Genomic DNA, 16469 nt, shown 5'->3' on the forward strand with positions numbered 1-16469 from the left:
AATATATAAATGAATATAAATTGCTCTTTATACTTTTATGAAGTTGAGTTAAGTTTAAAATTAACATTAAATTAATTTGTATAGCACTTAAGCTTGTAATGAAACTTGAGGTATAATAATAATAACTATCTCTAAGGCTTTGTTCACTTAAATGGATTTAGAAGTGAGTAATTGAATGCATTTGACGATAATTTTTTTTTTTTGTATTTGAGTGAATTTGAAGGTAAGTCAGAGTAGATTTAGAAGTAAATTTTTTTAATTTGTCATATAAATCAAATCCTACACTAATTTTCATAAACTTTACTTTCAAATCCATTCTCACTTACCTCCAAATTCACTCAAATAAATAACAACAAAAATTTACCTTTAAATTCTTTCAAATCCATTTAATCACTCTCCTCTGAATTCATTTAAGTGAACAAGATATCAGGAATGAAACATGCTGCAAAAGGGTAACCAAAAACCTAGAATATGACTGAAAAAAAAATTGTATAAAAATTTATTCTTTTATATGTTACAAGGGCTTTGCTTAATCCTCACATGACAGTATTTCCCTGCAACAGGATTCTTCTGAGTTCAGCGGCAATTCCATGCAACAAAAGTGGTTTTCTTATGACTCCATTGATGCCAACTTGCATGCATTTTTCCCAGAAATCTTCTGTGCTTGCAGTCAAGGCCACAATCACCGGCCAGTTTCTGCTGCCGAACTTGCGAATCCTTGATGCAACTTCAAACCCATCAAGCTCAGGCATCTGTACATCCAAAACAATCACTTGAAAGGAGCATCCACCACCTCCAATCACACTCAGACATTCAAATCCTGAACATACACAAGTCACAGAGCACCCTAGTTTCTGCAGCAACTTCTGAGTCACTGCTCTATTTACATCATCCTTCTCCACCAACAACACTTGCAGTCCTCTGAAAAAAGAGTTCGAATTTGACGCCTCAGAACTTTCCCCAGTTTCACTCATTGACACACCAACAACAGATCGCTGCTGTTGAAACCGTAGAGTAATCGCCATCACCTGAGGATCACCTTCACCGTTTGGTACAAACCATATGTTTCCTTGCATCAACTTCATTATACACAAACAAACCACAAAGTCATTAGAGAGAACAATATTACAGAACATAGAATCTATTAGGATCAAATGTCATCGGTATGTGAACTTCAACACAAAATTGGAATTCGTTGGTTATGTTGGAAGTCCACGTCAACTAGAGATAAGACCAATTTATAATATATATAAGTAAGGTTGTGAGGTGTAAATCTCATCTTACAAACTGGTTTTGTAGAGTTAAGTTAGGCTTAATGTGAGTAAACTCACCTGAATTATCCTCTTGCAAATGCTGAAGCACAACCTTTGCTCAACCGAATCAGTAGCATGCATTGTACCAGGAAGGTGCCCTGAAGGAACTGGATTGTCCATTTCAGAATCACCAGTTTTGATCCCTATCTCAAATCTGATATTTACATCCCCATTTGAAGAGCTTGGTCTCCAATTTGTCCAACCCTGGTCACTCCTCCCTTGACTTCCAGTTTCTGCATAAACTCGGAGCACAAGAACCCCTCCTCCTCGGTTACCATTTATTGCACTCCCAACCATATGCAGAAGCACTTGGAAGACCCTCTTTTCATCACCTATAACATTGTCTGGCAAAGACTTATCAGCATCAATAACAAAGCCAAGGCCCCTATAAACACACATGAACCTGGCAAAGCAAGCTGCATCCTTCACCATATCATGCAGTCCAAAAGGCTTCATCTCCAAAGGGAATCTTCCATCATCCCTTGATGACCAGTCCATGGCATCATTCAGCAGGTTTGACATCACAGTGCTGGTTCTGAACATAGAATCCACAACGACTTTCTGTTCACGCTTTAAATTCTCTTCCTGCATCACTGAAAGCAGCCCCAAGATTGAGTGCATAGGCCTTCCCATTCCATTACTCATGACTTTCTGAAATGCTGCTCTGGCCTGGTTGGCCTTCATAGCATTAATCTTTTCCACTTGCAATGCTCGATTTTGTTCCTCCAACTTCCCCCTCATCATATGAGACTCTTCAAGAATTGCAGCATGAGACAGAGCCACCGCCACCTGATCAGCAACCACCTTGATGATCTCCAGCTCTTGAGTGCTCCATGATTTAGCCTCCGTGACAGGGAGAATCAAAACCAATACGGCATAACATGTCTGCCTTAGCTCCGGCGTTCCCCCTTTGAAATTGCTAACCCGAAGCATTGGCATTCGGATTGCAGCAACTGGTCCTGCCACACCAGAATCTCCACTGCTGGCAGTGGCAAGCACTGAATCAGAATCAATCACGTTTACTTCATCACTCCCCTCGATTCTGGCAACATCAGGATCAGTTATGAGAATAGAACAGTTGGCATTCCTCCCATTCAATTCATGAGTAAGGTTCATCTCAGTTTTCTCATCATTTGGCATCCAAATTGCACAGTTTTGCAAACCAAGTGTCTTGGACAGTTCAACCAAGGTGGTGTACAGAATCTTGTGCCTATCCAAGGACTTTCGAATCTCTTGAGTAAGCATTCTTACATGCACCGAAGCCTCCTTCTGTTTCATTATAAAGCCAACCTCCCTGCCAAGATCCCAGGTCTTTTTCTTCAGCATGAACTCCCTAACCTTCACTTTCAACAGCAGAGGGATCAGAGTGAGGAGAGTTAGAGCAGTGGCACATGAAACCAAGGCAGTGAGAGTTTTGAACACAGTGATTGCCACCATTAGTTGAAAAGTGTGGGGACCATAAGTCCACCCATTCAGCAAATGTGTCATCCCACAAAGTACAATGAAAGCAATGAACTCAAAGAGGACCCATTTGAATGGGAGATTTGAGCAACTAACAAAGTAAAGCAGCTCAACAGGGATGGAGAAGTAGGCCACAGCAATCAGAAAATCACCAACCCTTTGGCACTCCAGAATGGTATCAATAGTCCAGAAGCTCCACTCATCATCACAGTTACATCTTTGAACATCTGCTCCACACACACACGTCACCACCACAAACCAAGTTAACAACACTCCAAATGACACTGACTTCAACATTATCCCTATGCGTAGCTTCTTCAATCCATTCAGTCAATAACAAACTCAAAACACATCAAAAATCCCTCAACAACCTCCAACTCCCAATGTTGCTTCTTCAACTATCGTTTCCTCCTTCCTCAACACAGTTAAATAAAAAGAATTACAATCTTCGTGAGATCCAAATCACAAAAAACACTACAAGATCCAAAGGGGAAAAAAAATAAATAGAGAGAAAGAAAAAGGTCTAGGAAACTACAATTCTTTTTGTTTTCACCTTTTCTCAAAATCCACACACACCCCTTTGGGTGGAATGGCATTACTCAGTAAATAACACAGTACAAACGGTAAAGATGACATTTTCATCAACCAAATTATATGTATGTCCCTATACATATATTTATATCCACATATGGAATAAACAAATGCAGAAAAAAAAAACAAGTTAAATCATTAAAAAAATAAAACTACTCCAACAACGTTCACTGCTTAAAAATAAATAAAGAAAAGACCAAGTTATGAAAACCAATCTTTCCTTTTAAAAATAAAGTATCTGCAAAACACAACCCAATGGTTACTTAAAATAAACAAAACTCAGATTTCAATCATACATATAATCCAATCCTGATTAGATCGTAATTAACAATTATCTTATCCCTACCCAGGAGACACCAAAACCTGAATAAAAACACAAAACACATTACCAAACAATACTCATTCGCTCTAATCACAGAGTGTTTGAAAATCCATATGAGAATAAACCTGAAGAGAGATAAAAACGCTTCTCACATTCGACATATCGCAAATCACATCCAAGAGGTTAAAATAACCTTCTACCAATCAGTTCAACCTTACAGACACAAAAAAACGTGCCACACCCCATTTTTCTCTACGCATTGATTAAACAAGTGCAACCCTTTTGATAATTAGGAAGAAAGAACAGAAAGAAACCAGCTTATAGCATGTACAAATCCCACCACTGAAAAAAAAAAACCTTGTTTACTGTGGTCAAATCCAACTACCTCGTGCCTTGTAATCCGGTGAGTGGGGTGTGTTGTGGTGTGTGACAAGCAAAGGGTAGCAGGACTTGGAAAAGAGCACAAGTTAAGAGACACCCAGATGGAGAAAAATAATGCAAGTGGCGTTCTTGTACTTGTTGTGGATGTTAAGGTACTGCTGCTGTTGTTGCTATTGCTACTGCTACTACAACCAGAATAAAAACAAAAACAATAGCAGTAGTTGTTTTGTGTTGGAGTAAACAAAGAAAATGGAGAGAGAAAGAAAGGGTATGTGATGATGATATGTATGAGACTTGTGAGAGAAGTGCAAGCAATGTGGTTTTGTTTGAAGGAATGAGAGGCAAACCACAAACCATAAAAGGAAAGAGAATAGCGCCGTTGTTTCGTGAGAGAAGAGAGAGAAAGAGGAGAGAGAGAGGGTCCACTATTCTTACATGAAGAGAACTTAGACGCTCTTTTGAACTGAGATGTCTTTGTCAGTCTCAAAAAGCTTTGAATGTTTTGTTTTCTGTTTCTCTTCTCTTTGGTGGATAAATAATATATATAGAAAACAAGAAAATATTTTCCATACTGTATCTTGTCCCTTTCCTTATCCGATACTCACCATTTTCAAATATTCATTTCTTAACTAACTATTCATTTAATTAATTAATATATTTGAATAAATAATTAATTTTTTAAAAATTACTTTTTTCTAAAACTGTTTATTAATTATTTTAGAATAATTAGTGTCATAGTTAAAAGATTTATTTTTACTATATTATTAGAGTAAAATATCATACAATTTATTGATGACGTATTATGTAAAATGAATATTATCTGTTTTTGAAAAAAAAAAACAAAACTGGTTTTAGGTGTGTTTTTCCTATAATGCTCAAATTTGAAACGTTAATTAATTGTTAAATTTTATTCAAAACAAATGGTTTTCATCAGTTGTTCTTTATGTTTTGAAAAGAATAAAAAGTTAAGATAATGGTTATTTTTATTTAATTAAAAATTAAAATGAAACACTCAACACGTAATCCAACTTATGCGACTTTGTTTTTCTATTGAAGGATGACAGTAATATCTACTAATATATATTTAAATGCATATTTTATTTTATTTAACACTAACTATATTGAAAAAAATAAATAATGTTATTGAATTCACGTATGTGTTCTGATCTAGTTACTAGACATAATGAATTGAGATTTGTTTTTTTTTATAATAAATATTTTAAAATTGTGTAAAGTATTATGCTATAGTATACGTAATGTAAACAATTAATTTTTATTTCATATAATTAAATTTGAAGTGAATAAATTTTTTAAATATTGAAATTATATTATAATTAATATTTGTGATAAATACATATTTTGAACATGTAAGATATATTCTAAATTCATAATAACTAATTTGTTTATAATTTATGATAAAATAGGTGAAAGTAATGCAATTGAAATCATGCATATATCTCTGAATCTATTTACCAAACATAACGAAGGTAGATTAGAAATAAAGTGGAGTATGTATCTTAGCATATGCAATATATATATATATATATATATATATATATATATATATATATATATATATATATATATATATATATATATATATATNATATATATATATATATATATATATATATATATATATATATATATATATATATATATATATATATATATATATATTATATATACTTATACGAATATTCAATCTTATTATCAGGCATGTAAATCTCATTTAGAAAGATTAAATTTTATAATTGATTAATATTTAAATTTCAATTAACATTAATTTTTAAATTACATAAAATGAAAGTAATAACAACCACTCAAACACATACACTCATAAATATAAAATATAATCAACCAATTTTTTTTTTATGAAATATATGAAACACTAATTAACATAATTTCTCCCTCTTATTTTTACTTCAAAAGAAATATTAAAGACAGTCTAAATTGGAGACAATACTTAATGATTATATTAAATCTAAAATCAGAAATCATCACTAATATACCATACAAATCTTCTCAAATTTCAAAGCATAAACACTTGAAGTATAAATTTCTCAAAAATAAATAATACGATTTATCAGAATACTTCATGTTCAATAAAAAATACTATCAACATAAAAATCAATATAAATAATATAAATTTCTATAACATTTCATGTCAACATTTTAAATGTAAATATTTTCCACAACATAAAACAATATAAAAAACAAAAAAATAAAGTAAATTGGAAGTATATCCTAATGCAAAATCCTATATATCTAACCATACATGTATCATCTTTAGCACGAATGATTAGAATATAAAGTTTGATATGAGGTCAATGATAAATTTTGTGAATTAATTCATGTTTAAACCAATGGTTGTAAAGTATTTGGATGGTGGGCAAGAATGTGCTTTCACAGTAAGACAAAATTCCAACCTTTATAATTTAATTTGCACAATGCTTTCCTTTAAGTTCATTTTAAATTAAAAAATATCGTTGCCTTTTCATTATACACCCAAAAATAAAGATTAAAAAAAGACAATGTAAAATTTTAAAAATAAAATAATAAATTGAAATAAAAAGGAGGCAAAAGGTAGTTAAACATGATTAAAAAATAATACAGCAAATATTAACATCTTTAAAATTTATGTTCCTATTCCCTCTTTATTTTCAGTCTCATGTTCATTTTCTCACTAAAGCTTTTGCATTAATTTTGTGAAAGAAAGTTGTCTTTACTATGTGTATCGAACAAATTAACAACAAGCGTAAATTTTCCGTTTTGTTTCATTTTAAGCGGAAAGGGAGAATAAAAAAATAAAACTAAAAATATAAAGAGAAAGGAGAAATAGTGATTTCTTTTTTTAAAATATATATATACTTAAATTATGTTTTGTAGTTTTTAAAAGTAAATTTAAAATTAAAATTCGTTTCTAATTTAAATTTTAATATACTTTTTTTAACATTCCCAAATATAACATAGATATTATATATATATATATATATATATATATATATATATATATATATATATATATATATATATATATATATATATATATATTATAGTGTTATCACAATTATGATATGTATCCAACTAAATCATAAAGTTTCAACATTACACTTAATCCAAAATAACTATAAAAGTTCAAACTTTATATACACAAAAGTTCTTATACCAAAACTATATACTATTACTATGATGAAACTACTCTGCAACATCTCTGATATCCAACATCTGCTCCAGGGAAACCTCATCTCCCTCTACTCACACCCACAAGACGATCATTGCAAAAGAAAGAACACAACACATACAAAGCACAAACACAAACAGAAGGGTAAGTTAGAAGTAAAAACAATTAATGATACATTCATTTAATCAAACATTCATCTAAAGAGCATGCACACATATCATGACAACTAAACTTTATACTTGACAGACCATTGACTTGACCATCCGGATTAGTATGAATATGTAGTTATGGCAGTTCATGCATTGGTTGTGGTGGAACAGTTGGCTCACCCCAAACTACCACACCAAGTTAGTCCGTTATCACTCACCTTAGGCCAAGGAAAAGCCCATAGGCCAAGACCTCCTGCTATTCTCACAACATGCCTCACCCCTCTCTACTTGAGAATGGGTGACCATTAAAATGTCAAGATGAACTCCAAGACTAAGCTTCCCATATTCATACTTGTAACTTTAACACACATCACTAAGATATTCCTCCTTGGTGAAGTATACTGGCCCGGTGAAGCTGTTTAAGAGAGTGGTGAGGAGTGACACTTGACCTTATGTTGTATATGAGTAACCGATGGTGATAGTGAATGATTTCAATTAAATTGGGGAAGGAGTTAGTGAATGTCCGAATGAGGTTGGGTGTGAATTGGTTAATTTGATGAAATCCTTTTGTGGTTATATATGTTGGTGACTTGAAACTCTGATAGTGCGGGTGTTAATGATTTGGTGTGTCATCATGTAAAGTGTGTGTTAGAGTGCGATGATATGTATTACTCAGAACTCTTATTCTAAGTTGATGTCGAATTTATGTATGTTTTATGACTTCTTTATGTTAGCTAACCCTTGCATGTTTGTGGTTGTGGTTTCCACCTGCGATGATCGTACTTGTACGGGAGTAGATGTTGTTACAGATATAGATAAAGCGCAGTTGAGCAGCGAGATACATGGGAGAACTTTGGGATTTTGATTTCAATGCTAATAGCTTTGTAATAGAATTTTTACGAACATTTTAGAGCTGTATTTGATTTATAAAGTTTTCAAAATTCAGTTATAATAAATGGAAGTTTTTATTTAATCTCTATCTTGCCATGATATCATAATTAAGCGTTAAAAAGTTTTTGTAAACTCGTAACATCCAAACATTTGGGATGTTACAAAAACCTACAATTTACCAATCGGTGATATGAAACGGCTCTTAAAACCTAAATTGAGCTAAGAATTGAAGGGAGAAACTACTAGACACATGCAAACAGAAACATTTGCATGATCACAATCTAGAAACGTACAGAAGAAGGGGAAAAACGACTTACCAGTTCAAAACAGGAATTTGATCGATATAGATCGTAGCTATCGACGTCAGGATCATCTAAGCACCTCCTAATCGCCAAAAAGAGTATTAAATGAGAGAAAGGGAAGGAAACAGTGTTTTAGAGATAAAATGTATTTAAATAATAAATCAAACTTTAAAAATTTCTATTTATATTTTAAATTATTTAAAAATAAAATGCTCGACTCGGTATTTTAATACACTTATCTATACTAATACTCTATTTTCTAGGTTCTTACACTTTTATTTTAAAATTAAAAAATAAATAGATATAATTACTTTAAGATCACACTTAACCAGTATAAATAAATGGTAAACTAAAGTATTGTTTGATGATACGTAAGAAATTTAACACAATTAAATCAAAATATTACATCTATTTAATTTTAAAATTTAAAGATTAAATTATATTAAACATAATTAAATTTTAATTTCATATTTAAAAATATATTATAATAAGTTAGAGGGATTGAAGCACCGACAAAAAAAATGGAAGGTTGGATTGGATGTATTGACGTAACAGTGAGGGCAGATTTGAATTGTGGTTTCATGAATCTGCCATCCACTGCTCACAAAGTAGAAAAGACACCATTCTCTCACAATTTCTTCCATCCTAAAATTAAATATATAAAAAACTTAATAATATATATATATATATATATATATATATATATATGAAAACTGTCAAAGATCCCACTTTAATCATAAATAAATATCAACGTTATAAAGTTTATCTTCCAAATTTAAGAAAAGAAAAATTCTACATTGGAAAAAACTTATTTTGATATTTATATTTTTTGGAAGTTACCTTAAAGTTTTTTTCCCCTCTTTTATTGATTTGGTGTTTGAGAAAAAAAAATGAAGAAAAATATAGTCTCTGCATTAACGAATTTGTCAAAAAGAAAATGAAATTCGAATTTTCGTTCATATAAAAATATATCTTTTTAATTACTATTGTAAGAAAATTATTAAATAAAAATTAATATGATAGATTAAAATAATTAGTTATTATATTGACTAAGTTGGATATAATTTTATAAATAAAATTACTAATATATTTAAAATAATTTTTATTATTAATATAAAAAATTATAATTAATTTGTGGAAAAGAGTTTAAATTAATCTCTAATATTATTTATCAAGTTTTTAGTTATTTGTTATTATTAATTATAGTTTAGTTTTTAATTTAAAATTATAAACTGATTTAAACATTAATTCTTTAATAACTAAAATTAGAAATCAATTTAAACTCTAATAATCACAAACTAATTATAAATTTTTATTTATAATGAGACTATTTTAAATATCAATAATTTTTAATTTATAAAATGATATTTAAATTAATTAATATAGTTATTATTTATTGTTATTTAGTAGTTTTCTTACGGTGATTATTTTTTTATTTAATAGTTTTTTTTTCTAGTGACCCTCTTAAAGTTTTATTGTAGATTAATCCAACTCCACTTAAAGTAACTAACATGAACTAAAAATATTCAAATTCCATCTTGAATTCAATAGATTACATGAATAGAAAACTTATAAAAATTTTACACTTTAAATACAATACAACTTTTTTCATATAAAGTGTCTGAAGTTTAAAATAACAATAATAAGAGTAATTTATAAATTTATTCTATAAAATTCTAAACTAAAATAGTTTCTCGAACCTTTTTACGATTTATTTAAGAATTTAAATTTAATGAAATGTATTTCTTTTGATAATGAAGATTTGTTATTATTATCACATAAGGAACTAAAGATGAAAAAAAGTAAATAAAATCTTAAAGTATTTAAAGAGTAGTTGTTTGGATTTTCAACTAATGTAACACTTTCATAACTAGAACACTAATAATAAATAAACCCAATGTGTCTTATATGATCTTACCAATCACAAAAAGCAAACTCCATTATAGAAAATTAGGGCATTTTAAGTTATTGATTAATGAGTCATTATAGTACAAAAGTAAAGTAGAATGGTTTTATCATAAGAAGTCAAATGTTAGGGTTAGAATAATAATTTAAAGTTGTTAATGGAGTAATAAGAAACAGAAAATTTATTTTGCCATTGCTTCTCAACGAAGGAGACATATGTGAAAGGAATTAAAAAAGAATATTTTTTATTGGTTTTTGATTGAGTCAATGTGAAAAATTATGATACAATGTACTTGGATATAGATACATACATAGCTTTATATAATAACTATTACTCATTCTATTCATCTATTCGAATATACCTACTTGGCCACTTTCCTTTATAAAGTTATCGATCGATGTTTTCATAAAAAAAAAAAAAGAAAAAAAAAAACTAGTTTGAATAAGTCTTAAAGATTTTTTTTTATATATATTTAGTAAATTAAATAGATTGAAATTATATTTTGATCCCTTGTTTTTATCTTGTATTAAATCTTTTGCTTAATTATATATTCACACTTTAATTATCATCACTTAATTTATTTTATATCTTTTTAGCGATCCATTAAAATTATTAAATAAATTAACAGTTAATATATTGATTTTGTCAAACACATTCTAAAATGTTGACTTTGCGAGTATCTAGTATCTAGTATCGCATATCTATTTTGAGTTTAAAATTGTTTGAAAAATATGGTGTGAAGTGAAGGATTGCTATTTGTGGCATAATGCACATGCTTGCATCCATATTCACATGCTCATGCAACACACCATGTGTCCCTATTAAAAGTGAATCTTATCTCTCTTCTTATTCTTTGTGTCTCTTTTTAAGAATAAAAATAAAATAACACATTTTTATATTTATTTTATACACTAAATTTAAAAATAAATTTTTATATTTTTTAAGAAAGAAGAAAGTAAAAAATAAATAAAAAAAGATAATATTAAATAAATGTAAAAAATTTAATTGCATCAAAGAATAAATTTTTAAAAGTATTATTCATGATTTAAAACAAAAGAATATTAAAAACAATATTTATTTTAGACGAGCCACTTCTTAACTACTATCGTCTTTGTATTTTTATAATTTTTTTCCACATATTTTATCAATCAATTCAATGTTGAACAAGGAAAAATAAATGGTGTTTTTAACAAATTTACATACTAAAAGATGTTTTTGATGTCTTATATCACATCCTAAAATATATAGCAATCTATATATATATAATGCATCGATTATAATAATAAAAAGCAGTTAAGAGTAGTAGATGACAATATATATATAAGTTACCGTTATTCAAAATAGAGAGAAAATTTAAAATTTTACAACTTAAAGTCTTTCAAAATATAGGAAATATTTAAACTAGATCCTAAGAGCTGGGAGTTGTGTCATCTTCCTCCAAAGTATGCTCCAGAGGAACATCATCTGCCTTTGCTCACATCCAAAGTTGGATGATCATCGCAAAAAGGGAAAACCACACACAAGTAACACACAAACAAACAATGCAAGGGTAAGCTAGGTCTCAAAACAACATACAAGTCAAATTAAGTCAATCTAATATGTCCAAGAACATTCACACATACAAACTTGCAGGTCATCATTTTCATACATTTCACCAAAACAAGCATCCTATCATGTGAAAACCTCTAGACTCGTGCGAACTTAGAATGTGCACTTGTGGTGACCTCTACTGCCTTGCAAGGCCATTGCCAATGGGTTTCACCCTACCACACACAAGTGTAAGTTCGTTACCGCAGATAGACCTTCAGTGGTAGCGCCTATCACTAGGACCTCCCACTACTCTCACCACACGCGTCAATCCTCTCTAAGTGAGAATGAAAGACCGTTAGAGTGTTAGGGATAACCCCCCATATGGAAGCCTCTACATTCACTCTAAACACTAAGTTGATCTCAGCTAGAGATCTTAGTTTGAAACTATTTACATTAAAATCATTTCACGTACATTACCAAACAATAACAGACTCAAAAGAACCACTAAACAACACAAAACCCCGTAAGCTCATACTTAGATAAAGAAAATGACTCCTAAACCATCACCAACAGTTTCAGAAAGCTCCAAAACCCCCCAAAATGACCTAAAGAACGTCCAAAAATGATACCCAAAACCCCGAAAACCACCAAAAACTGTCTTGGATGATTTCCTAACAACAATAATCAATTATTATGTATGATAATCGATTATTTATGTCAATTTTGAAGAAAATATGACTTTCTGACTAAAATAATCGATTATCAAGTGAGATAATCGATTATTCTTATCAATTTTTGACAGCAACATGATTTTTTCTGATTTTTAGTGCATCTAAGATACTTTGATAAGTTTCTAACATTCCCAACTTGATCTATATGATGAATTAAACTTGCCTAAATGAATTTAAACTTCCCTAACCTTGTTACCAAGTGTTTATGCATTAATTCAAGTCCAAAAATCCAAATTCGATTATAATCAAATGGCTTAAATTTATATTTACCATGTTGCAACTGTTTTTTTTTTCATTTTAAGGACTTCAATAAGTCTAAATTAACTTACCTAGAACACCCAAGTAACCTAAAGACACCTATAGTACCAATCCCCCAATATGACTACCTTAGTTGCCCTCTTAAAAGCCAAAAATTCTAACAACTTACTCAAAAATCTCTTGTTCAACTACCTAAAAGGGAAAATCATTCTCATCCACACTCTCAATATCATCATTGAAACGCATCTATACAAATTTCAATACACTCCAATTCACAGTTCACAATTAAACCAGCCAGCAGCACATGTTCTAATATAAAAATCATCACATTCAATCTAATTACCATCCAAGTTAACATACAATCAGCATATACATTCTTTTACAAGTTCTACTAACTAGCTTACGGATGCAGGAATTTCACAGAACATAGCTGAAATCCTAGCTTTCCTTACCTCAAAATTTCACTGCACAGTACCACGGAAAACCCCAATAGCTCTCTTGTGACTCAAGAAATGCTAGACCTACCTACAGGTCACCATTTTGATGATGGAGAACAGGTTTTAGAACTTAATTGAAACTAGAAAAGAAATGCAAAAGCACCATTTTACATGCAATCAGAATTTGATGCATGATCATGGTTTAAAAGGCATGGAAAGAATTTGGGGGAAAACCTACCCGAGGAAGAACACTCAAATTGATCGGTTGATTTCGAAACCCACGATGCTAGAATCGCCTATGCAACCTTTGATCAACAAATTAACGATTCAATTTTGGAAAAAGATGAAAAGAAGGTAAAGCAAAAAGGAGGAAATCTCCGGAGAAGAAAAGGGTGTTTCAGACAATGGGAGAAAGATTGGAAATTTGGATTATGCTATTTCAATTAAGAAAAGGTCAACCCATCATCTGTCGACACGTGTGCATTACCAAAGTTTATTTATTTATTTTTCTAAATCTTTACATCCTATTGCCTTTTATAAATTTAAAAAAAAAAAAAAAAATAAATAAATATATATATATATATATATATATATATATATATATATATATATATATATATATATAATGTCCCACAGGTTTTGAAGTGAGACGTAATTTAATTGGGCCTATCTGTTTTGTTGGGCTACTACAAATTTACAACACTCAAGCCTTTAGTCCATAGTTATGTGAAGGTATTGCTTTCTGCATTCCCACAATTATTAACCGTAATACCATAGTAATATAAAAAGACTAAAACATCCTCTTCTACTGACTGCATCACTGCAGTCGCTATAGATGTTACTACCGTTGCAGAAAAAGAAAAAGAGAGAAGAACGTTAAAAAGAAAAAAGAGATAATAATTCTGGAAAGCTTTTTCTAGAACTATTTTATATATTTTGAAAAGCTATATTTCAAACACATTTGAGGTAGGAATTCTCAGGGAAATTTAAAGTATTCTATGTGTTTATTTTGGAAATTTTATTACGGAAAACCTTTTTCACAATGTAATTTTTTTTTTCATGTGCCAGAAATCTGATAATTTTGTACTTGATTTTAAAATCTTGGTCTAAATTGGATATATTCCTACATGTTTTCAATTGTTTTTTTTACTATTTTAATATCAATTAATTAATTTTTATAAAATAATAAAATATTTTTAGAAAGAAAAGATAATATTATTAAGTATTAATATAAAAAAAGGTATTCTTGTAAAGTTAATAAAATAAAATAGATAAAATTTAAAAATAATTTTAAAAAAATACAAAAACAAAATAGTTAATCAAATTTAAAAATATTTTTAAAATTTCTCTTTACTCTCATTTTTTAAATTCTTATGAAATAGTTTTTAATATACTAATAAAAGTTATAATTCATCACTGAAATGAAAACATAAAAAAAATTAAACAATAATAATTAAAATTTAACAAATATTTTTAATATATGTTACATGACAATAAAAAATATTTGTGTTAAATTATTATATTATAATTTTTATACAATCGTAGAAATAAAATTACATTTATAATAATGAGATGAAAAATAAATATAGTTATATAAAAATATCAAAATAACATTGATAAAAATAAACAATAAAATAAAGTATTATAAATAAGTCAAATTGTATCCTAAAAATAATGTACACCATTAAATGAAATTGAGCAAACAAAAATAAATATATAATTAAGAGTATAAAATGATGAAAAATATCTTAAAAATATAAGATTTTTTTTTTAAATATTAAACTAGTTGAATTATTAAAAGATAAAGTATTTTAATAAAAATTAAAAATAAGAGAAAAAAGAAGATAACTTTTTATATTACCTATTAAATGAAAAATTAATCATACTTAAATTGACAATCAAACAATCTTATGTAAAAATAATAATATATAAAAACATTAAAACTGAGTAAAAATATTTAAATATAAACATTAAAAATATTTAATTTCCATACATAATTTTAACATAAGTGTGTACAAATATTCTGATAGTAAAAAAATATCTTGAAGATGTAAATTAATATCATAGTAAGTCAAATAATTATAAAACAAATATGTAATCAATAAATTAATAAAGATTATGAAAAAAAAAACTAAAAATGGTTAATTTAACATTTATTATCATTTTTATTCGAATAATATTTAATATTTTGTAAATATTATCGAACAGTCTAAACATATGAAAGACTTTTGAAGTCCAATCAGGGCAAAAATCACCCAATTTGCAGAAACAATAAACTATTTAAATATTTAATAAGGAATAAAATGTAATGTTAAAAGAATAATTAATTATAAAATGTAATGTCAAAAGAATAATTAACTATTTTAAACTTTAGAAGTGTCATTACGAGCAAAAGAATACTTTCTCTATTCTATTTAGGCTTAATATCATTTTTGTCCCTAGTTTTGGGGGTTGTGTTCAATATGGTCCTACTTTTTTTTTTCGTAATAATAGATTCTACTTTTTGAAAAAACTGTTTAATTGACTCCTGTTTGCTAAGGGCGTCAATTTTCTAACGATAATGATGTCCCGTGGATAAACATGAGCAACGTGACAAGGTTTGTGATTGCGTGGCACTGTGATTAAAATTGGTACATCAGCTAACTTAAAATTGTGAAAGTGTAAAAGGAAGTTGGGGGTTAGGGTTCCTAAAGACATAGATGGCTTCTATTCGTCTGCAGAATTATTGCATTTAATTGATTCCGCTATAACGGAGAAACCTGAAGGTATGGAGAAACTGAAGAAACCCTAATTTCCAAATCCAAACCCTAGTCACCCATGGCCACCGCCACCATCCTCGCCAGAACCCAAAATCCGGCCACCGCAATGCCTCAACCAGTCACCACCACCATGTCGCAAGGTCGCCGTCGCCATTAGCCACCACAAATCCTTCATCATCGTGCACCATCGTTTTTGCCATGACTACCGTGCCGCAGTCGCACTGCACCGTGAATCAGAGAAATCGCGCCGCTAG

General features: G+C 29.4%; 1 protein-coding gene across 3 annotated transcripts; it reads right to left on the reverse strand.

The window, feature by feature from the left end:
- Positions 1-470: 470 nt before the first annotated feature.
- On the reverse strand, positions 471-4526 carry LOC106772500 (ethylene receptor 2). Of its 3 annotated transcripts, none has more exons than XM_014658930.2 (3): positions 4073-4526; positions 1332-3185; positions 471-1079 (listed from the first exon to the last, which is right to left on the reverse strand). In XM_014658930.2, exons 2-3 carry the CDS (start codon positions 3069-3071, stop codon positions 537-539), a joined length of 2283 nt encoding a protein of 760 aa, XP_014514416.1. In that variant the 5' UTR covers positions 3072-3185; positions 4073-4526; the 3' UTR covers positions 471-536. The 3 variants fall into 3 exon arrangements, with proteins under 3 accessions (XP_014514416.1, XP_014514417.1, XP_014514415.1); XM_014658931.2 differs by having other exon boundaries at positions 1332-3189; XM_014658929.2 differs by having other exon boundaries at positions 1332-3248.
- Positions 4527-16469: the final 11943 nt, after the last annotated feature.

This window comes from Vigna radiata, chromosome 8, assembly GCF_000741045.1.
Source record: "Vigna radiata var. radiata cultivar VC1973A chromosome 8, Vradiata_ver6, whole genome shotgun sequence".
Classification (NCBI taxonomy): domain Eukaryota; kingdom Viridiplantae; phylum Streptophyta; class Magnoliopsida; order Fabales; family Fabaceae; genus Vigna; species Vigna radiata.

Bases quoted from the DNA above. Each gene is read 5' to 3' on its own strand.
- LOC106772500 (XM_014658930.2), bottom strand. From the start codon at position 3,071: ATGTTGAAGTCAGTGTCATTTGGAGTGTTGTTAACTTGGTTTGTGGTG. The intron at 1,080-1,331 runs GTGAGTTTACTC...TGTATAATGAAG, and splicing joins TTTGCAAGAGGATAATTCAG to TTGATGCAAGGAAACATATG.